Source organism: Dipodomys ordii, unplaced genomic scaffold, assembly GCF_000151885.1.
Source record: "Dipodomys ordii isolate 6190 unplaced genomic scaffold, Dord_2.0 Scaffold43, whole genome shotgun sequence".
Classification (NCBI taxonomy): domain Eukaryota; kingdom Metazoa; phylum Chordata; class Mammalia; order Rodentia; family Heteromyidae; genus Dipodomys; species Dipodomys ordii.
Window position 1 is genome coordinate 4,422,786 of NW_012267259.1, and position 23,181 is coordinate 4,445,966.

At 37.4% G+C, this 23,181-nt stretch overlaps 1 protein-coding gene across 1 annotated transcript in view; it reads left to right on the forward strand.

The window, feature by feature from the left end:
• The window catches only part of Dcc (DCC netrin 1 receptor), a 997,292-nt gene that overhangs the window by 673,294 nt on the left and 300,817 nt on the right, over window positions 1–23,181 (forward strand). Inside the window, exon 8 of the mRNA XM_013018919.1 lies at window positions 18,435–18,591. Within this exon, the coding sequence (XP_012874373.1) occupies window positions 18,435–18,591 (157 nt within the window). The remainder of the gene's footprint in view (window positions 1–18,434; window positions 18,592–23,181) is intronic.

The following is a 23,181-nucleotide window of genomic DNA, read 5'->3' on the forward strand; positions in this document are numbered from 1 at the left end:
ACTCTGCCTTGAACCAGGTCATCCTCGGTGGGTGAGGTTTTCTGCCCCCCAGTGCCTCACCTCAGCCTCATGGATGATTTTCCTTCTGACCTGCTAAGCTCTATATTACAGTCCATCCTTTTTCTCTCTTCATCACTATGATCTTGATTATATGTTTCTATTGCATCTTGATTTCTCTTCTATGAAATTTAACATGATTTTAATTTTTGGCTTTGCATGGTTTTACCCAAGATATTCACTTACGCTGTACTTGAGATTTGAGAAAGATTGCATTATTGGATGAGAAGCAAGTTCAGTGCTTCTGAAGAGGCAAATCTAATAGGTTGCTCCATTCCTTCTCAAGAATGCTTAAAAGACTGTTTTAGAAACTGACACAAAGAGGCAGAGATTATGGGTGGCACCAGTCTCCCTTTATCATCCTGAGGGCTTTGAGGGTAAAAGTTCAGACAAAGGATATATTCACCTTTTAAAATGTAAATGAACTGCAACATCAGCATAATTTCCTTGTACTATCTTTGAAAAAAAAATGAAAAAAATACACTCATGGTTTTTCTTTATTCTCTCAAGAAAGGCTTTGAAAACCCATAATTACAGAATATATTAAAGAAAAAAATTACTAATAAATACGGTTCAAGAAGAACACTCAAAGGTTTAAAATTGCTAGGCAAAATATCTTATTTTTAGACTGAATCTTGGAGGGATGCTTAAATAAGTTACTCACTGACAAAGATAAAGACAAGTCATAAATTAAGCATATTGGAAATAACAGGGGGGGGATAAGAGCTGACAAATTATTGACATTGCAGGAACAGCCAAGGAAGGGATTGCTAAAATGGCACTCCTCTGATGGTCAGCCTGTGTGTGTGATTGTTGATGTGGCTGATCAAAGGGAATATTTCCCTCATATATGAATCAACATATACAATCAAGAACCTATGACATGCTAGTCACTAGGTAGTTTATGAAGAAAGAAGAGCCCACCCGTGATTTTAAAAGCAATTAAACTATAGACATGACACAAGGAAATATACACTCAGTACCAACAAAGTTATACAGACAAGTAAATACCATCCTAACTCAGAAGTGACAGAGAAAATCATAGGCAGAGAGAGAGAGAATGGAGTTTGCACAGAAGACTCCACCCTTGCCATTCCTTGTAAAAATAAGTCAGTACTAATCAAAATGGATCTCCTACATTTTTTAATGTGTGAAGAAACTTGGCAGACATGCCATCATTATCTCTGAGAGGTTTTTTTTTTCTTTCTTTCTCCCTTCCTTTTTTGTAGTTATTACATTTTGGCTCAGGCAAAGACAGATTCATGTAGCTCATCAATGTCTAGTAGGTAGCAAGTTTTTAAGGCACTTTTATAGTGAGAGTAAGTCATCCTGCTTTATGTATATACTTACATGGTCATCTTTACTATTATGATAGCAAACTTCTCAATTTCATGATCTTGGCAGATGGAGACAATGCCACATTTAATTTTTACACTTGTTAAAAGGAAGCCTATTTCCCAAGGAGAATTTTAAGAGTAAAGGACTCTGAACCAGTGATGGATTGATAATGTAAATATCCCTCATTTGTAGACTTGGTCAGTTCTTATGGTGTAAATAGTTCATATGAACAATTCTACATTTCCAAGTCAATGCTACTGAGACCTGGGTAGGGAATACTTGAGTAGATGAAGCTGACCTGGGCCAGCGCAAGCTTACTCCAGTACTCCCCTGAAGTTTTCAGACTTTCAGATTCCATCCACCCACCCAGATGTGCGTAAGGATGATGTTTGACATGTTAATTCTATTTCCATTGTCATCCCTGCTTGGTCTTTATTCTTTTATTTATTTTTTTTGTGATATATGGCTGTGTGACAAGAGTATGGAAGTCAAAGTTGCTCTACCCCAGTACGAAGCTTGCTCGTTTTTGGCTGCCAAAATGCAGTTTCTTTTGTTGTGGAGAACAGCAGTGTCTTTTTGCTTGAGCAGAAGCGTGACAGTGATGTGAAGAGCAGAAGGGTAGGGTCAGGACCTGTTGTGCTAGGCAGGGGTGCTGCGGCTGTTTATTGTCATTCCCCACCCCCCACCTCCCGCATACAAGCACATGCCAATCCAAAGTTTGTCATTTCAAAATTGAGGTAGCAGTTCCAAGCTGTCCACTGAATTGTAGCAACTAACCCCTAATGGCATAATTCTAGAGCAACCTCCAGAACAAATTCTTTTATGTTTCGAACCTTTCATGAGTCTAGGGCAAACATCATAGTGATCTTCACAGCCTTGTGCCCCTCCCTATCTTACGGGGTCACCTTTCAGTACTAGGCTTGACAAAGTCCTGTATGGACAAAGAGATTTGTGAATTAGAATCTTCCAACGTTGAGTGAGTGAGAATCTAGTTGGGATCTATTGTTTTCCCCAATGTCCAAACAAGATGTGTAGAAATTTCCATACTGCTAAGTACACATTCCCTCCGTGTTCCTTTCCACATCCATGTGGGAATCTGGTCATTGCTTGGCCACCCCTTAGTTTTTACCACTTTGCTGTTGTTTGCATTGGCTCCAACAGTTACTTCAGCTAAGTGAAGTTGTCTGCATTGGTTGGGCTGATACCTGAGCAACCTTGGGGGGGCCTTACAACCATTCTAGATATGTGACTAGTAACTAGTGTCAACTTGCACACAAGTATGGTGAGAACATGATGCAAATGCTGTAAGTTTGCAAAATGCCTTAAAGATTTTAGGGGTAAATCTGAGCATCATTTTAAAGTATCTCCACCCCCCCACCATCCTTTATTTTACTGAGAGAGCTTTTCATCAGATACATCAGAGAGCATGCAGTATTGGATGGAGTTCAGTCAGCAAACTCTAGCTCTGTTGTCTTGAGACCCTTGCCTGGAGTCCTTTGTGAATGAATTTCTCCTCCCTCAGGTATGCTATACCTTCCCAAGGATTCCTTTCTGATTACATAACTTATTGATCAAGAAATTTCTCAATAATATTATCTACCATTTTAAGGAGCCAGTTAGAACTCTGGAACTACTATAAAATGAATACGCAAACAACCAATTTCTAATTTGTAAAGGACAAGCCCTAGAGAGCAGAAGAAGATGGCGGAGGAGAAGCTGGAGGCTAAACAAGCGCTCGCATAGAAAGCGGTTTTAGAGTTCCAGTGGACAGTCCTAGGCTAGAGAGTCACACCAAGTGTTCCATCATAGACAGAGAGTTTGGCCAGAGAGAAAAACCCCAGGCAGCTTGATTAAGGAGACAGATTGAGCTCTGGCTTTTCAAAGACACAGTCAAAAGGAAGGCTATGTTGGCTCAAAAGCTGTTAAGTCCTAAAAGGCTGCCCTCCCCAAATTCTGAAATAAGAACAACTCATTCAAGTTATGTCTAAGATCAGAGCCAAGGATCAATGCCAGTATACAATAACAATAATACCATTTGCAAGGCATTTGGGGAGATGATACAAAGAATAAAATTGAGAATTGCTGATATCGGGAATATGAGTTGAATTGGTCTTGGTGATTGAGAGGAGAGTCAGTGAATATTGTTACAGAGCTAGAGACCATTTTATAGAATGCCTGGTAGGGTCATGGAGTCACAGAGGTGAGCCCCATAATTCATGTATTTTTTTCAGGCAGCCATGCCTGTAATTGTGTGAACGGATAAGAGGAAGCCTCCGTCTAAGGATGTGTGGATTTTAAACATGCTTGTTGTGCTTCAGGCTCGTTATCACGTTCACATATATGCTGACAAGGCAAAAGTATATTAAATATCTTTATGGAGAGTCAACCTTAATAAGGCAGGACGTGCACTTAATTATAGTCATTTATTGGTGACTTTTCTAGGTTAATTATAGTTTTATGTAATCTAAGCTTGAAGTAGTTGAATAATAATAAAGTAGCATTTATATGCTGAACATGGAAAGAGCAGGCTCAGGATCATTTATATTTGTGAATTAAACTCTCCGGGTGGATGTATATAAGCCATAGACATGTTTCCCAAGAATACTAGCTTACTAGAGTCACTTAAATATAAAGGAAGATTATTTATAAATCATTAGAGTTAGAGACCAGTGGTATTAATGTGACAGACACGTTCTTTATACACAAATCTGTATCTCTCTTAGCCACTTGGCAGAGTATAACTAAAGAGTTCGAGAAAGAAATGGTTCATGTCTTGGTTCGGAATTTAATTCTGGGGTGAGAAGATTGTAGTTAAAACAGATCGGTTGTTCTTTGAGATTAATCGAAGACTTGTTTTTCTTGCAGTCATTTAACTTGATGACTTTATGTATGTGATGTTATTTCAAAAGAAACTTTCAGAAGACGATACACTGAACCCAGATTGTGATGCTAAGGCTAGAAGTGGGGTTTCAGAAGCAAGAGTGGTACTCTCTCTGAGGAAATACTAATGACATTGTAAATGTCAAAGACAACACTGGAAATATTCCAGTCTTTGAGTGTTGTCAGACTCTGTTTGGCCAGGCATGCTCCCTGAACCTTGTCTCTCAACATATTGGAATGACGAGAACAAAAAGTTTACCATTCCTTTGGTTCCTAGGGCTTGATTTAACTGGCCTTGGGAAATGATGGCGAGGAGGCAGTTAAGATGATGTCTCTTAGGTATGGTGGGCAGGATGAAATAAGATATTGAGAAGACAATAGTCATCATAGGAATAAATTTCCATTACATACATGGATTTAAAGGTCAATGATCAAGAAGCCAGACAAACAATTAAGTTTATTCTATGACGGAAAGACAGTTGGAAATATGACATTTTGATTTTTGCATTTCCTCATTCAAAGTCTGGGGAAAAAATCCTCTATAGAGTTATAAGAATTGGATTTTTTGTGTGTGTGAGTGTGGCTGTTAATTACTAATGCAGTCTTTTTTACCCTATGTGTTATAGCCAGAAATATTGTTTCCTAGAAGTAAATGTCACTTCCGTATTTTTATTATGTCTTTTGTTCTCCAAATATTCCCAAGTCTGTCTGTATAACTATCTTTTCTGTTATCTATCTATCTATCCATCCACTTGAATGGAGGAAAAGAATGTAGAGTTTAGCAATGCGAACATGGCAATAGCAAATAACAATAGCAGGAATCGCAAACTGATTTCCTAGAGAAAATTTGCAGGTGACTGAATTGCTCTGTTTGTAAGCCATGTTTTTACATTGGGTTTCTATTGATTCCACTAATGTCACCCAAGCTGTGTAGCTCAGGCTGTTCTGATGCTATGACAGAGGAATAGCAAACAACCTCTATTAATAAAATAGAAAGGCATGAATAGACTATGTTTCCTTATCGATTTGCTAGGATACGATGTCAATACTGGGAGCCATTTACTTAATAAACACAACACAGATATATTTTCCATCAATTTTCCCCCAACAAGCATGATTGGTTATTTGTTTATTTTGAACAAAGAAGTAATTACCTATGAGTAGATAGGACTCTCATGTATGTATCATTTCTCTATATAGTGTTTATACACATGCTTGCATTCACATGTATACATGTACACATACACACCTAGATATGGCAAATATCATATGCCCATAAAGAATAAACTACATATATTATAAGATGGGTATTTTTAGGTGACTAAAGAAGGAACAGCACATACTATTGCCTTGCTATATGTTGTGGTTATTACCAAAATGGGGCTACAAGGTATTGTGCCTCAATTTTATCACTGTTTCAATTTGCCAAGTGTGGAAAAAAAATTAGTAGATCTATCTAATGTTAAGGGAAAGAAATCACATATTAAAAAAGAAATCCATGTGTCTACTGAGTTAAATTTCTAGAAAACACATACTGAATGGGTCATGACAGGGCGCGAATTACAGGTTTCCCAAAGTACAAGTGAAAGATGGATGGACCGCAAAGGCCATGAGGAAACGTCTGAAGATGGAAGATGTAGCCTACCTCTTAAATACAGTTATCGTCAGGGAGTTCTGCAAAACTTTTCAAATCAAATACTTCCAAAGGGAAAGTTGGTTGAACTGAACCCAAACCTCAATAAAATTGTTTTAAATTGAGGCTCTCAATACCTAAAAATGTATATGAAGAATAACTTTGTATTTGCCACATCTCTAATAAAACTAATTGATTTGCATTTTGGAGGATACACTGCATGTTTCTGCAAATATACTCTTAGGAGGAATTTAATTGATGATTTTCATTTTATACAATAATGCTTAATTTCCAAAAGGCCATTCTGAAGAAAACTGAGGGGAGTGGGAGTTGTTTTTGTTTTTGTTTTTCCTAGTAGATGCAATTAATTCTGTCCTCGGGAAGAAAAAGGCAATGAATGATCTTTTGAATGTTTATCATGTTGACTACAAATTGCTGTATTAGTATTCTTTTGGGGTTCTTTTGGGTAGTGTATTTGAACATCGGGACTTCATGCTTGCAAAACCGTCACTTGCTGTATTAGCTATCATTGCTACTTCACAGGTGATCACAGACTTTAGACAACACAGACTTATCCTCTGCAGACTTCTCTACCATGTGGGTCACTCCGTAAGTAGTTGAGAATATGATGTTTTACTTCCTTAAGCCCAGGATGGAATCTCTCCTTTCAGCCTTCTAAGACCAGGCTTTGTAAGATGTTGCTACTCATAAGTTCTGCTATATAATGTAATCCATTCAAAATTGATCATCTCATCAGTTTTGCTCTTTCAATGACAAGAGATCCATCTGCATTCAAAACAGCTATCAGCTTGGTCAAGCTGATCCACTTTAGGGTAAAGCCATCTGCCACAATTATTTTGCAGAACACTTCTTTTATATATTATTTTTAATAATATATTTCAATACAGGAACATCTTTAAACAAATATATAAGTAAATATTACAGTTTAAACGCAGAGTGTGATTCAATTTCAGATAAGCAGGGTAAGTATACTTCAAATTGATTTATTACACATTCCTTTAGTTTCTCTATAAAAATCTCAGGGCTATAGCTATTGTACCATGTGAAGCATATTCTTGCAATGTACCAGGCAACAAGGAGTTAATGTACCTCTCTTTAAAGTGGCCGATTTCAATCTTGCTCATCAGGAAAATAAGACCTATAATTTGCAAAATGAATCCACTTTCTTGAATAGTGGCTGAATAATAAAAAAATACTGAGTATTTTAATAATTATTTATTCTATGGTTCCCTACTGTTCATAAAAATCAAAAATATAATATTAAAAACATAGATCATAATATTAGTTACAGATGTCAGTTTCTTCCTTTTTTCTTCTGAAGAAAAGGTGCTAATGAATTCCTCTAGACTGATTTCTGACATAATTACCAGGATTGTACAATATATCATTCTACATTTATGCCAGCAAATTAGCATCTGTGATTCATACAGTGGCAGCTTTCTTAATTTTATCATGCTTTAAATATATGTTGTTTAGGCTTTCAAAATAACAGGTGGCTCTATACCTTCTAGACTGGAGAGCATTTACAATTCTGTCAATAGTGAAGATTTCACAAATGACACACACGATAGGCCTGGAGGGTAAAGCAAAATAAAATCTGTGACTCTGACAAATATACTGCAACATGCGTCAATAATTTCCACGTGAGAAATATGAATTTTAATGAGTCTTACTGTCATTCTTTCTATCTATGTTGGAGGGAGGATTATACAACATTCCACACATAATATTCATTTTCTGATACCCAGAAGGCAGCTACAGAGGGTGTCAGTAGACACACATGCAATAGTGTGTGCTTGTATGAACTGCTGTGTACAGTACCATTGCGTCTAGGAAATCAGATTTACACACTACCACTTCAGGTGCATTTCTGGACTTCCTAAAGCCTTTGGTGATACAGAATTGTAATAAAACTATCGAGTGTAGTAAAACTATGCACTGATTTGAGCAGTATCAGATTCATAGGAGGGTCACTCAGAGAAACAATGGTGACAAAATTGCTCTATGCTGCCCCATCCAATTTTGTTTTTTTTTTTTTGAGAATAAACTGCTCTCTTGGGGCTGGCATCGTCTAGGGCAAGGGGCAGTAGTGTGTTTAGCTAATTGTGCAGCAATCTCCAGCAGCAGGTGCTCAGTCTCTTCCTTTCCTTAGAGAATGAGGAGATTACAGTTCCGGTTATTTTTATTTGTTTTCAAAATGAGGAAATAGGTGCAAAAGATGATTAAAATATTTATCCAGTATTGCACATGAGTGAAAGTAGAATTAATATTTGCGATCTGTGATCTAATTTCTAGATTGGCCTTTATGTTTTACTCTTCACTTTGTGTTTGTACACCCATTTTGTATGTTGTGGGAACTGGGTGTTCTGCGTGTGATTCATAAAGATGAACTTGGTTGACATTGAAATTGGTCCTTTATATAATGTCAATCCAATTAGATACTATTGTCCTCACATTTTATTGGTAGAGAAACTGAGTCACGGAGAGGTGAAGTAACTTGTGTGTGGATGAGTAATGAGAATCTGGTGAAGGCAGCAGCTCAGCTACTGTGCTGTGTCACATGCAATTTCCACATGTGGCTTGCCTTTATACTGTAGGTCTGAAACAACATCAAATAATGGCTTTGTCCCGCCTCCATCTGTTTTCTGTCACGTGCTGGATAATTCATCAGGAGAAGAGATGCACTAGGGTTCACCATGGTGATGACTGGCAGGTCCAAATTCCTGACACCAGAACCCTTGTGAAGATCTCCTTGACTGTATAGAGAACATGATAGAAAACAGTAACGGGAAACAGTCAAAATCAGAACTGACCAAGTTCCTTGGGGTATCTTTGTTCCAGAAGTGGGCGCTCCAAACAACTAATTCCGCCAAGGGGACCTCATCTAATCCAGCAAAATGGGCATTAGTCCTGAGGTGGGAGCCCCTTTGACCTAAACCAGCTGTCCGTAGGTCCCATCTCAGTTTGATTCCATTGCGGATCAAGTTTCCAGCACATGAACCTCAGGGATACAGGCCATAGCTAAACCAAGGGGTCTAGTAGCATTGGCTTCTACAGCTTCTGCTCAGGTCATCTACCCAGGAAGGTAGAACAAAGAGTCAATACCAAGATGGTAGGAGGTCACCTGGCTTACTTCATTTCTCTCCCTTCAAACAGTGTCTGGTACATGGAGGTACACAGCAACAGTAATTTGAATGAATACGTGATCAGATGGTTTGGCATATGAGTCGATGGGTGAATGGTTTCAGACTTTCTTTCAAGGAAGTGCCAGTCTGTGATGAAAACCTAAATTATATGAACTAAAGGTTTTAGATCTTTTTATTCCCTTCATTTCCTTCAAAGAGTCTGTCTATAAATAAAAGCACTCCAGTCTGGGTTAAACAGATTGGCTCAGTTTTAAAATATATATTAGAAAAACATATGTTAAAACCCCAATTAGGCAAGCTATTATCTGCATGGCTCAGTCTCAACTCAGATTAATTTGGTAGAGGTGAAAATGAATTCTTTCACAGAAATGATCTTGCCATATTTTAGAATGATGTTTCCGTATGGAAGACAATTTCATATGCTAAAACTATGGAACAGAATAAAAAAATCATTGGAGAAAGGTGGTGGAGGTGTCTTCATCTGAAATGTATATTAAATACCATGGAATCAAGCATGAAACACAGGGTTAAGAAACAGACAGGGCTTGGTAATTTGAGTTTTATACTCTTGCCAAAGTCATCAGATAAAAATAATGCCATATTTGTACTTTTAAAACTTTGAGGCAATATGTTTTGTTTTGTTTTTCTAAGAGAAGAAATAAGAACTTAGGAAAGAGCTAATATAATAACAGAATGGATTTTTGTATATGCTGAAGCAAAAAGAAGAAACTCAGTATGTGGTGATGTATGGGTTTGAAATGATTGTTTTAAGAGTGACAAGACAAAGCTTGAGAAAGAATTTTAACAGAATGTATAAAATCAAAAGTAAAGGATGGGATACACAGACATTGATTTTATTCATCAAATCTCAAATATTCCACACCACAAGGACCTACTCAAAATTTAGTAGAGGTTGTTTAAGCATCCGTTATAAATACATTTGATAGCATGTAATAAATTCAGATGGAAATGGCACAGGAAGTTTTCTAATGAGACATTAAGATGAGTTATGAGATTTTTAATATTCATTCTTATAGTGGGCAGTTGTTGCATGAGAGTGAGTCAATTCTTCACATAACATTATCCCCGGTGATAACTCCACCAGAAAAACATCTACTAGATTCTGATTATTGAGTTTACTGTTTCCTTTATTCATGCATATTATAGGGACACATTTTTATAAAAAGTACCTACAGCCTTTACCTCCTGTTTTTTAAACTGGGCTAAATTAGGGAAGTTAATCGAGTGAAAGAAATAGCAAAGAGAAGGAAACTATGCACTGATTGTTATCTCTCCCACATTTCCAAAATAATTGGCAATGTTACTGAGCCAATGGATATGAAGCAAAGGGTGGGCCAAAGTTAATATGAAGTGAAATTAAAGAGGATTTACCATACTACTAATAGGTAGAAGTATAAGAATGTGTTAAAGGAGAAAGAAGTAGAAATTTCTAGATCAGGTTTGTTTCACAGATAAGCTGTAATCCTAAATTGCCACATTTAAATGCTGCATTAAATTGTGAAAACCCAGATAACAGAGACGGATAACTTATGTAGCCATAGCTTTATGTTTATTTATAGAACAATTGCGGAATTTTGAGCTTCTATTAATAACATAGAAATGAGCTCTGGAATCTATATAGGCAATCTTCTATCAAAAATTTGATGATGAATTTACTATTTAGTCTACATTTTTTATCAATTTATTTTATTTATTTATTGTCGGTCGTGGGGCCTGAACTCTGGGCCTGGGCGCTGTCCCTCAGCTCTTCAGATCAAGGCTAGCAGTCTACTACTTGAGCCACAGCACTGCTTCCGGCCTTTTCTGCTTATGTAGTGCTGAGGAATTGAACCCAGGGCCTCATGCATGCGAGGCAAGCACTCTACCACTGAGCCACTTTCCCAGCCCCAATTGATTTTTATTATAAAGTTGATGTACAGGGGGACTTCAGTTACATGGGGCAGGTAATGGGTACATGTCCTTTTGTACAGCAATGTCTGCTGTTCGCTCATTCTCACCCAGGCCCTCCCTTCCATCTCCACCCACAGTTATATAGTTCATTTCACCATTGTCCAGTGGGTTTCACTGCTGTACTTCCTTACCCTTTTCCCCTCAAATTCTGATCCCTCACTACCCCCACCTCCACTCCTGAAGATGTACTCTTGAATATGCCACACATATGGCAAAAAAGACAGAATCATAAAAACTAAAACCTGCTCAGGCTTGGAATCTTAACTACTCAGGAAGCTGAGATCTGAGCATCACAGTTCAAAGCCAGCCTGGGCAGGAAAGTCCATGAGACTCTTTTCTCCAGTTAACCACCAGAAAACTGGAAGTGGTGCTGTGGCTCAAAGTGGTAGAGCACTAGCTTTGAGCTGAAGAGCTCAGGACAGTGCCAGGCCCAGAGTTCGAGTCCCGTGACCAAAAAAAAGGGAGGGGAAGAAGCCTCTTGTTTCCATGTCTTGGAGTTCGTTTCAGTATGTATATATTATATAAATATGAAGAGGCACTTAGACATTGTGCCTTTGTATTTCTCTCCTAAAGGCCTTTGTATTTCTCTCCTATGCATCCTTTTTTGGTCTATGTGTGAGAATCTGTGTAATTGATCATATCCCAGTCTGATTTACAACTGATTTCCACTTATCAGAGACAACATGCTTCATTTGTCTCTCTGAGCTTGGCTTACCTCACTTAACATGATTCATTCTAGATCTATCAATTTCCCTGCGAAGGTATTGTTTATATTTTGCTTTAAATAATCCAAGATATAAAAATGATTGTCCCTTTTGCATTTGAATTCTCATACACAGTCACATTCTTGAAGATGAAATCTACAGTATTTTGTTTCTTATAGTAACATTTTTACAGTGATATTATTCCTTTTTTTGGAACTAATAGTTACCATGAGGAGGGTATGCTAAAAGGAATATCCAACAATATTGCAATGAAATTCATATGTACAAACAATACCTTCTCATATTCCTCTGAAAAATGTACTTCATTTGTGGGAGCTCTTTTCATACTAGGCACACTAGTTCTTTATTCTAGTATTAAAACTTTTACACAAGGGTAACATTCCTACTTACATCTAGGATGCTCTTTCACACAGAATTTTCAATTTCAAAGTCATATTTATCAAAAGTTTTCTACATTAGTTGTAGTTTTTTTTTCTTCTCAGAAATGTCTCCTTCCATGACTAGTACAATTGAATTCACTCCTGCTTTTCTTGAGTAATTGAAAGATATTTTAAAAACTATTTCTGGGTACTGTTCTATGATATTGTTCTTTCTATCCCTTTCTGAAATATGTAAATGAAGGGCTCCGCAGAGAGTGAAAAAATTATCTCATTCAGGCTTACATAGTGAAGCCTGGCTGGTGCTTTCTGATGCTGTCCAGTAGCCTCTCATTTGATGGAGAATTAGAGATAAACTTCAAGTGGGACTTTCCATCTTAACAATATGAACTTTACTATGGGAGAAAAACCTATGCATCCTGGTTGTTTTCTGTTTGTTTGTTTTTGTTGTTTCTTTATTTTGTTTTTTTTTTTAAGATGGCGAAATAGTCCGCATGGGTTGACTTTCTCTTTGTATTTTCAATTCCTGAAACTCAACTCAAAGTACTGTGTGAACCCCATCTACTATCCTTATCTCTCTGCTGTATGCAGAGGAACAAGTATGTGTGAATACTGGGAAGGAAAACCAGGGAGATGGGACTCTGACAGAGGACTCCATTATTTTCACGTCAGCGTTTTAAACTTGCTCTAAATCAGTGTCTTTAGAGCCGGTGTGCTGTGGTGTGAATGTCCGTGTCTCTATACAGTCCGGGTCAAAACCTACCTGCCATTGTGGAGGTATTACGAGGGGGTAATTCTTTAAAAAGAGCCACTCGAGAAAATCACAAAGGCTCTCTGCCCTTGTGAACAGGATTAGTACCCTTATTAAAGAAGCCACTTTGTCCCTTGTGTTGCTTGAGCTGAAGAATAGGGTGCTTTCACGTGATGGGAGGGCTGGGGTAGGAGACAAGGGAGAACTCCTCCCCTCAAATGCATGGCTCAAGGAACCCCAGGATCAAGCACCGCCCAAGGGTCACACCTCCCGCTATTGTTGAAATGTAAAGGGATTCATTTTCGAGATGACATTTAGATGGCAGATAAATAGGTAAGCCTTGCTCCTAATTCCAATTCCAGGATTCTTTTCTCTTCACTGTAAGACAAAAAGAAGTTCATCAATCCTCTTACTGTTTGATGATAAGGAACATTTGAATGTAACTCAAAATATGCATTGATTTAGCTGAAGTTATAACCAAAATAAACTTTAGGCTATGATAGTTGAGTGCTTATATCCTGTGTTTCAGAATTTTATAGGCCCTGTGTTAAATTTTGAACCCTTTAATAAACTTTATGAGTCATAATTCAAATCTATAAGAGATTTTAGGTAAATAATACATATGATTTCTCATAAATGAGATTTTTTTTGAAAGACACATCTCTATAAGAATGAACATTGTTCCACTTAGAGTGGCCAAGGAAAATACTTGCTTTTGATGCATTGCCATGATTTATTAATATATGTGCTTTAATTTTTTAATCACAGGTCTCAGGTAGTTGTTTTGTTTGCCTGCTTCATGACTCTTAAGTTCAGGGTTTCAGGTAATAATGGCTGTTTATGCTTTGCAGCTTTGCTCCTGTTTTTACTGTAAAACTTGAAGAAGGAAAAGGATGAGTTTTCAGGAGTCATCACTTTGCTGTGTTTGCATGAGCCACCTGCTCATGATTCAAGGATTGGTCAGGATCCATTTCTCTCTCCATCTCTTTGTTCTGTCTTGGCCTCATAGGGTAAACCTTACAAGTAGCTCGATAAAAGGAAATGTGCTTTGTGCTTCATGTGTATTCTTCATTCCCTATTTTTTTTCAGGAGTGCCATAGCAGTGACATGAAACTCTACTTGCATAAACCTACCTGGAATTAGTAATCATTTATCTTAAAAGTTTGTACCCACTATTATCCCTTTACTTTTTATTTCCCTTTAATTTGCTTCACTGGCTATAAAATTCAAGGATGAGTAGCAAGGGTTTAGAGCCAAGTGCACTATGCAGATACTTAATGAACCTCCAGTGTTACTCTGCCAATACATTCTTGGCCTGTGCCACCTCTACACACACACCCTTGAACATCTGAAATATGGCATTTAGGAAGCCTGTCAATCCCAAATTCTGACTCTCAGAGAAATAAGGAAAGAAAAATTTCAAATATGCCCATCCGGGCAATGAATGTTTCCACAGCTATACTTATATCATACCTTAAAATATATTATCTGAACTTCATTTAAAATCCCATGTCAGGGTTGGGTGTTTGCCATTAGTAGAACTCGCTGAGCTATCAGATGTGATGGGAGCATTTTTATGGAGCTACATAACATTTTGAAACAGTAAAAGTGCTTCTTAAGAGTACTCATACTGCTAATGAGGGTGGCTTAAGCCTTTTATTCTTCTTACTTAAGTTTTATTAGCTTCCACTCACCTTTATTTGCACTTCTTGTTAGAATATTCAGTGGACTAACATGTGTATATGACTATGTGAATATGTATATGTGTATATATTTGTAAATATACATGCACATATGCACATAAATATGTAAATATATAGATATATGTGTCTCAGTACTAATTCATTTTTTTCTTAACAATGCAGCTTTATCATTAAGTTCAATTTCCTTTCACTAAGGGAAATTGCATGGAAAACACTGCTCCTTGCTTCCCAGGCCCTGCCATACTGATCTGTTATCAGCAATGTGTAGGTTCTTTGGATCTTCTACATGGACAGCTGACAGGAAGCCTGGCAGCCTGGGACAAAGCACCATATGGCTGGGAGGAGGAGAAAGATGATAAATGTGCTTGCGGGAAGGGAGGAGAGATGTCACAGCTTGTCAGTCTTTATCCCCAGAGGAAGATCTGATGACAGATCTGATGGCATTGAAATGGCTTGGGTTGGGGTCTCTGGGCATGGAGAAGAGATAAATAATGACTGGGAATTCAGTGACATCCCCTCAAGGGATAGGGTGGGCATGGATAGAGGTTCAGCTTCCCTGTAGCTTGGGGAACATGCCAGAAAGAATGTCAGAAAGAATCATTGATGAGAGCCATGATAGAAGATGGCTTCAAAAGCCTTGGAAGAATGACAAAGTGTACAATGATTAATAAGAATATGAAGGAGAGGCATCTGAAATGAAATATATACTTTAATAATCAGTATATAAATGGATAAAAATTTAATGATGAGTTAAGATAGACTTTTTTTCATCTGCCACCTGATAAAGGAACTAGGGGATGTCATTGGAGTGAACAAGTACTCTCCTTGTATAATGGCCCCAACTTACTTAGCTAGAGTTCTCTCCACTGTTTTCCTATGGGCTCTGAGTTCTCCAGTCAGACAGGAAAAACTATGAGAGTAGAAACAAGATTTTTGTTCTCTCAGTCTGGTGATAATCAAATAATAAAACTGTTCATTGAATATACATCATATGCTAGCTAGATGCACAAGCAGCTCTTAAAATCCATTTTCATCTTCACTTAGTACTTCTATATATTAAATATTTGGATCAATTTTGTAATATGATAAGTAAAGCCCAGAGAAGCTAAATAACTTTCTATGTCACAGAGTATCATAGAAATACAGTACTCACCTGTATGCATTCTGAGCAGTTAGGGGTTTCTCCCAATAGTGGTCCCATTGGAACCATATATCCATGGAAACCATTGTATTGATATATGTGTTCCATTTGTTTTCGACCTCTATTCACTATAGCGAAGATATGAAATTAACTATTCATCAATGGATGAATAAAGAACATATGGTATCATATAAAGGGGAGCATTATTGCAGCATAAATAGAATGAAGTTATGTCATTTTCAGTAATAGATTAGGAAGACATTAGAGTAAACAAAATAACCCAGACAGACAAATGCAAATGCCTCATGATCTTGGTTGAAATGTGGAAGCTTAAAAAGTTAATTTTATGAAAGTGAGCGTAAAGTATCACTTCCTAGAGTTGCAGTGAGGGAAGATTAAAAGGTACCACAATTCTGAGATGGGAGGAGTAAGTTCTACTATTAAACTGCACCCTAAGGTGATTGTTATGCATAGCATTTAGTATGTATTTAATAAAGAATGGAGATGCAGTTGAAGCTTCTCAAAACAGATGATAAAATTTTTAAGGGTATAGAAATTCTTATCACACTGATTATAATACTATATATATTATATGTATATGTACCAAATTACCAGTATCACCATAAATATATACAAATATTTTATGTCAATAAAATGAAATCAAAACACAAACGATTTTAGCTTAAATAATAACAATTGGAAATTGGTAGGCAAACAACAAATATTCGTTTTATTGATTTCAGATGATAGCCCAATATGTTCTTTTATATAAATATGAGATTTTTGTAGCTTACCTTTCATTTTACATTTAACATGCCTTACTTTTAAATGTCTTTGAAAAATAATTTGTAATTTTACTGTTTCCTAATATACTCTCTCAAAAGCCAGAAATCTTTGAATTTTGAAGCATAATGTGAAATTTTAGGAAAACATATTTGTAATTTCTAACCATATACAGCTAAAGTTCTTTGAGAAAGTTACAGAATTTAAATAATTAAAGAAAAGCCTTTGGTATCTAGATTGTACTTTTATAGAAAAAATAGCCTAGGAAGATAGCTGTTATTAAGGCTATTGCACTGGAAATAATACAGCCATTTACTTTTTTCTAAAGTATGTTTTGGATTTTTATTTCCTTCATAAATCATCCCCATTTACCATGATAGTAATTTTTTAGGTGTCTTTAGAAGAAAAAGACTATGTTGTTATAGTAGAGCCAATTCACCTCCCTTTCTCCATGACAACAGATAAAGAAGCTGTAACCATAGCAACAGTAATAGGACAGAGAGATTAGGGCCAGACTGGAGATTAGGCCTCCAAGGGCAAAGAAAAGAGGTTATGATTGGTTCCTTATTGAGACTTTATTTGAAGACAAGTTACTGTTGAGGAAAGGCATAGGAGATTAGCAAGAAAAAATTAATTCCTCTGTATAAAGAACAATTGTTTTGCTTTGTTTTGTTTTTTAAAAAGTGCTTTTTTCCCCTAGTTTTATGTAAGTGGTTTAAACTGAGGTAAGAAATGCTTGATTCACTCTATTCTGTGTTTTGTCTATTTTTTTCTAGATCTAGACCAGCATTCTTAGAAAATACTCCCCAGAGCCCAGGGAGAAGATGCTGATTTGGTTGCAATTTCTTATTGTCCTCTTACTGATCATGCGTGCTCAGGATTTGTTGATACTAACACTTCTTGTTCTGCTTTTTTGTTTGTTTTATTTGTTTCTTTTACTTTTTCTTTTTCTTTTTTTCCTTTTTCTTTTGTGGTGGTTACTGGGATTTGAACTCAGGGCTTTGACCTTATTAGGTTTGCCTGCCTAGTACTCTACAATTTGGTCATGCTGGTTCTTTTGGAGATGAATCTCATGGATTTTTCCACCTGGACTGGCTTCAAATCATGATCCTCCAGATCTCAGCCACTTAGAGCTAAGATTACAGGTGTGAGCTACATATGTCCAATTTCCAGCTCACATTTAGTGTTGGGATTTGAAAACTCCTATCATTTTATTTTAATTAAGGAGTTGAACAAGGGAGGTATTTAACATAGCAGAATGTGAACACAATACATTGGGTCACTCCTTCCTGTCATTTGCAAACTTATTTTTTAGCTTTCAAAACATTTTATGGGGGAAAAACAAAGGATAACAATGCTCGATAGGAAATGTACTCATTACCTTCCTCATGTAACCGGAACCCCTCTGTACAGTATCTTTACAATAAAAAATATTAAAAAAACATTGTAAAGGTTTTCCGAAGTCACCATTAATCACATTTTAAAATTAATTTCAATATCTAATTTTGCTTTTCTTCCAACCTATAAATTGCCGAAGTATCATACACAGCCTTTGATTTTGGATATCAGCACCGAGGAAAGATAAACATTATTGTTGGTTTAATGATAAATTTTTAGAATGATTTGCCAAATGCATGAGTCTTTTTTTTTTAATTTTAACCTTAAAAAGAATAAACTTCGGAAAAAATCATGCAAACAAATGGAACCCATTTAAACCATCTGACCATGGATAAAGGTGCCGTATTAATTAACCACTGCTTTAGACTCGAGGGATTTGAATTTGATGTTGAAGTTGAATTTGATTTCATGTCCCGTGTTCTTTCTGCTGATAGAGTGACAGCCTTACGTAGCTGTCCGTGTGACGCCAGCTTTCTCTTCTTGCCTAATTCCCCCTCCCTTCGCCCACAGCTATGCCAAGCTCCAGTGTCCTCCCTTCTGCGCCCAGAGATGTGGTTCCTGTCCTGGTTTCCAGTCGGTTTGTCCGTCTCAGCTGGCGCCCACCAGCAGAAGCAAGAGGGAATGTTCAAACCTTCACGGTTTTTTTCTCCAGAGAGGGTGACAACAGGTAGGTACTAGTGATCAAATTTCAGCCTAATCTTCCATCCTTTTCAAAGTTTCCCCTTGGGACACTGGCCACAGGAGACTGGGCAGAGAACTTGAAAACTCTGAATTCTCTACTCTGTATTCATTACCAAGTAGAGATGTGTGGTTTGTAAAAGCAGAATTGCTAGAGGAAACAAATTAAATTACTTATCTACAACCTCCTTATTAAGTGAGGGAAGAATGGGATCCTGTGATAAGAGTTTTTACTTCCTTGAGGTTTCAAAATGAGGAGAAAAGTTGGCTATACACCAGTAAGCCATAGTATTAAACACATCGTTGTGACTCATTCCCAATCCCAACACCACCGCTGGCATCACAGGAACTTTCATCATATGTTTTTAATGAGGAAGAAATGATACTTGCCTTTCAAATGTCTCTTAGGACAAAATCCAGCTCACACCTCTAAAGATCATAGCAGACCAGACGCTCCTCTTTGATAGAAGTTGTTATTGTGACTATTGCTGTGGACCAGGAATGAGTTAACTGTGTCCAATTTTGAGATCACAATCTCTTGCTTTGGGGGCTTATCCCTTGCAACTGCTCTGGTATCATCTCTAGATTTTTCCACTTTGATTTCTGCATTTTAGGTAGATGTTAGATAAGGTCCGTCTGTGTAAGACAAAGCAGTTTCATGTGTTAATCTTCTAATCTCTCAAATGAATGAGTGTTTTGAACACATGCAATCTTTAAGAATCCTGAGGATTCAGAGAGACAAGTATAGTTTGTACTTGTCAGGTGAGCCTTGGTTTTAAATGCTGCAGTACGATGCTCATGCAGTTCAGAACAACTTCACTCAGGGTGGGGTCTCAAAACGCTTCTCTTTCTTATGGTTAACCTCAGTTACAATCTATCATTTTTAAAGGTTTCCATTTCTTCCTTGCAATTTTACCTGACTTTAAAATGAAAGGATAAACAAACATACACACAGCCATCTATCTGCTCATTCAATCCTTCATTACCAGGGAAAGGTAGCCATTTGTGTTAGCATTACCTCTGCTACTGTTTTACTCCATCACTGGATGGTGTCTTAAAAGTTTGTGAACTATAGTTTGCACAGCTAAGAAATGAGAATCAATGTTCTTGCCCAAGTGTTAATGTGGATTTTCTAGAGACATAATAAATTCAACCTGCCCCCAAACCATATGTGTGTATGTGCTCCCCCTCCACACACACACACACACACACACACACACACGTGTGTTATGCCTTCTATCCAAGTGTCTCTGTTCATTGCCATTCAATATCCAGCCTTTTCAAGTTTCCCTCAGGTCAGCAGGTCATTCATTCTTCTCTTTATTCAATCACTGCCATCATTATTGCCCAACTCTGTGAATCATTTCTCAGCTTTTAATCCATCTCCACTCTGTCTGGACTTAACTTTGTGAAATAGTTTACATCACTCAAGCAGCTGTTTTAAAAGTATAAATATCCTCATGATTGGCCACAATGAAACCTCTGCATAAAAATAATTCCACAAAACCTCTCAAACTCCCTCAGATGAAAATCTAGCTTGAATCTATTTATAGCTAGAAGCTCCTGTAACCTATAATGGCTAAAAATAGAGCATCTAAGTTCAAATGACTAGATCCACACATAGCCCTAACATTTATCAAAAGTTTGACTTTTGTGTGTTTCATCATGTATAAAATATAAATAATACCTACATGTTAGAAAAGATAAAAGAGCAACTCTGCCTCAAAGGATTGCTATGGCAGCCAAGGGAAGGAATTCAAGCAAAGCATGTAGGGCAGTCATTGTCTCCAGGAAGAGTGAAGAGATTACCCTGAGCATAGAAACAATTTAGAAAAGAGGCTGAAAATAAAGCTCAGAAAATGAGAAGGAGAAGGGGGAAAAGAAGGGGAAGAGAGGACTAGAATGAGGTTATGAAAGAAACAGAGAGAGTAGAGAAAGTCAGGGAAGGGATAGAAAGGTGGGGAGAAGAAGGGGGGAGAAGAAGGAGGAGAGGAGGAAGGAGAGGAGAAAAGAAGAGGAAAGAAAGAGAAAGAAAAGAGGGAGAAAAGCCAGAAAGGAAGGGAGGGAGGGAGGAAGAGAGGAAAGAAGAAAGAAAGGAAGGGGAGAAAAGCTTTTGTTGTTACTGGTGTGTGTGTGTGTGTGTGTGTGTGTGTGTGTGTGTGTGTGTGTGTGTGTGTGCGCGCACGCGCGCACGCTGTCCTGGGTGGGGAGTCTGGGAGCCTTCCTTGAACATTTTTGCTCAAGTCTGATATTCTGCCTCTTGAAGCACACATCCACTTTTGGCTTCTTGGTGGTTAATTGGAGATAAGAATCTCAGGGACTTTCCTGCTTGTGCTGGCTTCAAACCTCAATCCTCAATCTCAGCTTCTGGCATAGAGCGGGTTACAGGCATGAGCCACTGGCACCCAGCTGGTCATTTGTTTTTGTAACTTCTTATTTTCCTGAATATAATAACATTTTGATCCTTTCCTCTTCTATCAAAATCCTTCTTTTCATTGCAAGCATCATTCCTCCGTAACCAATGCTACTCACTCCCAGGGTCATCCATAGTTCCATAGCATCAATCACTGCAGTATCTGTTGCAAAAGTCACTCTTCAATCATGATTCTAATCCTTGTCCACTTAGCTTCCTTCTTACAACAATCATCTACACAGACATTCAATCTATTGATTCTATAGTATCTATTATTTCTTGTCCTTCTTCTTTTCCTTTACTTATTAACCATGATAAATTCCTTGGCTAGTTGACTATGAGTTTCCATCTACTCTGACATTTTTGTGCTTGAAGTTAGTTGTAAGAAATAATCAACTGTGTTGATCCAACTCACTCCCAAGAAATAGCTACTAATCTCATGTGAACTATTAACACTTTTAACAGCCAGGCTATATTTATATCAGCTTCTCTCACACATATTTGTAATGATATTTTTTTCTTTCTCTCCTCGATTCTTCATCTTCATATTATCTTCACTCTTAATTAATGTTGCTTCTATTCTCCTAGAAAAATCAGAAGGGAAGTTCTATAAGCTCCTGTATCCAACTTATCTGCTTATGTCTTAGCTCAGAATCCTTGTGCACTAAATCCTGCTAATTCCACATTGAAAAAAAAAACACATCTAAACAATCCTTTACTCAAACATCATTACTTTTACTCACTTGCAACAAATTCTACTTGATCCTTCCCCCTCCTCTACCACTCTATTCTCTTCTTCCTTTTATTTTTATTTATTTGTTATTCTCAGTTGGTTGTGGGGCCTGAACTCTGGGTCCTGGGCACTGTCCCTCAGTTCTTCAGCTCAAGGCTAGCACTCTACCACTTGAGCCACAGCACCACTTCCGGCTTTTTCTGCTTATGAGGTACTGAGGAATGCATGAGGGCTTCATGTATGCCCAGCAAGCATTCTACCAACTGAGCCACTTTCCCAGCCCCTCTTCTTCCTTTTATAACGATGTTTCTTGAATTGCTAACTTCCCTCCAATACCCCATATTCTGATTATGATTTTGTCTCTAATATTTCATGGAAACTATGCTTTTACCATTGATCTTCATGGTGCTAAATCCACTGGTGATTCCTGGCCCTCACATTACTTGGTTATTAGCAAGTTTTGTCTCACTTGATGGTTTCTACCTTTCTAGACGTTCATCATCTCCTGATGTTAATCCTGGGACTGTCATTTTAGTTCCTATTTCTTTATTACTTCCAGTCTCCCTATCTGTAGATACTGAGTTGCCCCAGGACTCGGGCATTGGCGAGAGGGGAGGAGGAATATCTTTTCATCCACTTCAGAACTTTATGTTCTATCAATACATTGTTTTCTTCTAAATTTGAATCTCTGGTCCCAACTTGTAACCTGTTCTTCAGACTCAGAGTAAATTCCTTTCTGGATTTCTCAGAATGCTCCATTGGCATGGGAAATTTGTGAACAAAACCAAATACCTATTTTTCTTAAACTCTAATCTCTCTCTACCAGATACCTCTTATTGCAGATTATCTTTCAGCTTATTAAATCTTCATTTTTCTCACTAATTAAGCTGAAGTCTTTGGACTCATTCCTACATTCTCTCCCTTTGATACCCTGTACCAAATCCATTGCCAGGTCTTCACAATACCGTGAGAATAAGTCCTGGCTCCATTAAAAAATACATTTCCAGGTATTTGCTATAAAATTATACAGAAATATGAAAATATTTTATATTTTCCCCTGGGTGATAGAATGAAATATGTTCATCCTATATAATTCTAGTTTTATACTATTTTAATGTTTATGAAAAATTAAACCCTACATACAACTCCAAAAAAACCCCAATAACCCACATTCAGTTCTCTCTCTTCTTCCCCTCTCCCTTAAAGTACATCCCTAGCTTATGATGCAATAAATAACCTGGCCAAAACTGGCTGATTTCACCACAGCAGCTGAGTCAACCTTTTAAAGTGCAAGTTGAGTTTTGTCATTTATCTGCTTTTAAACCTCTGACACCCTGCCTAATTCAGACTTAGCAGAAGCCCTTCCTACCCTGGTGATGTGTTCTCTCTGCATCCTGATGCTTACTACCAATATTATTCTAGTTGCTTGCTCT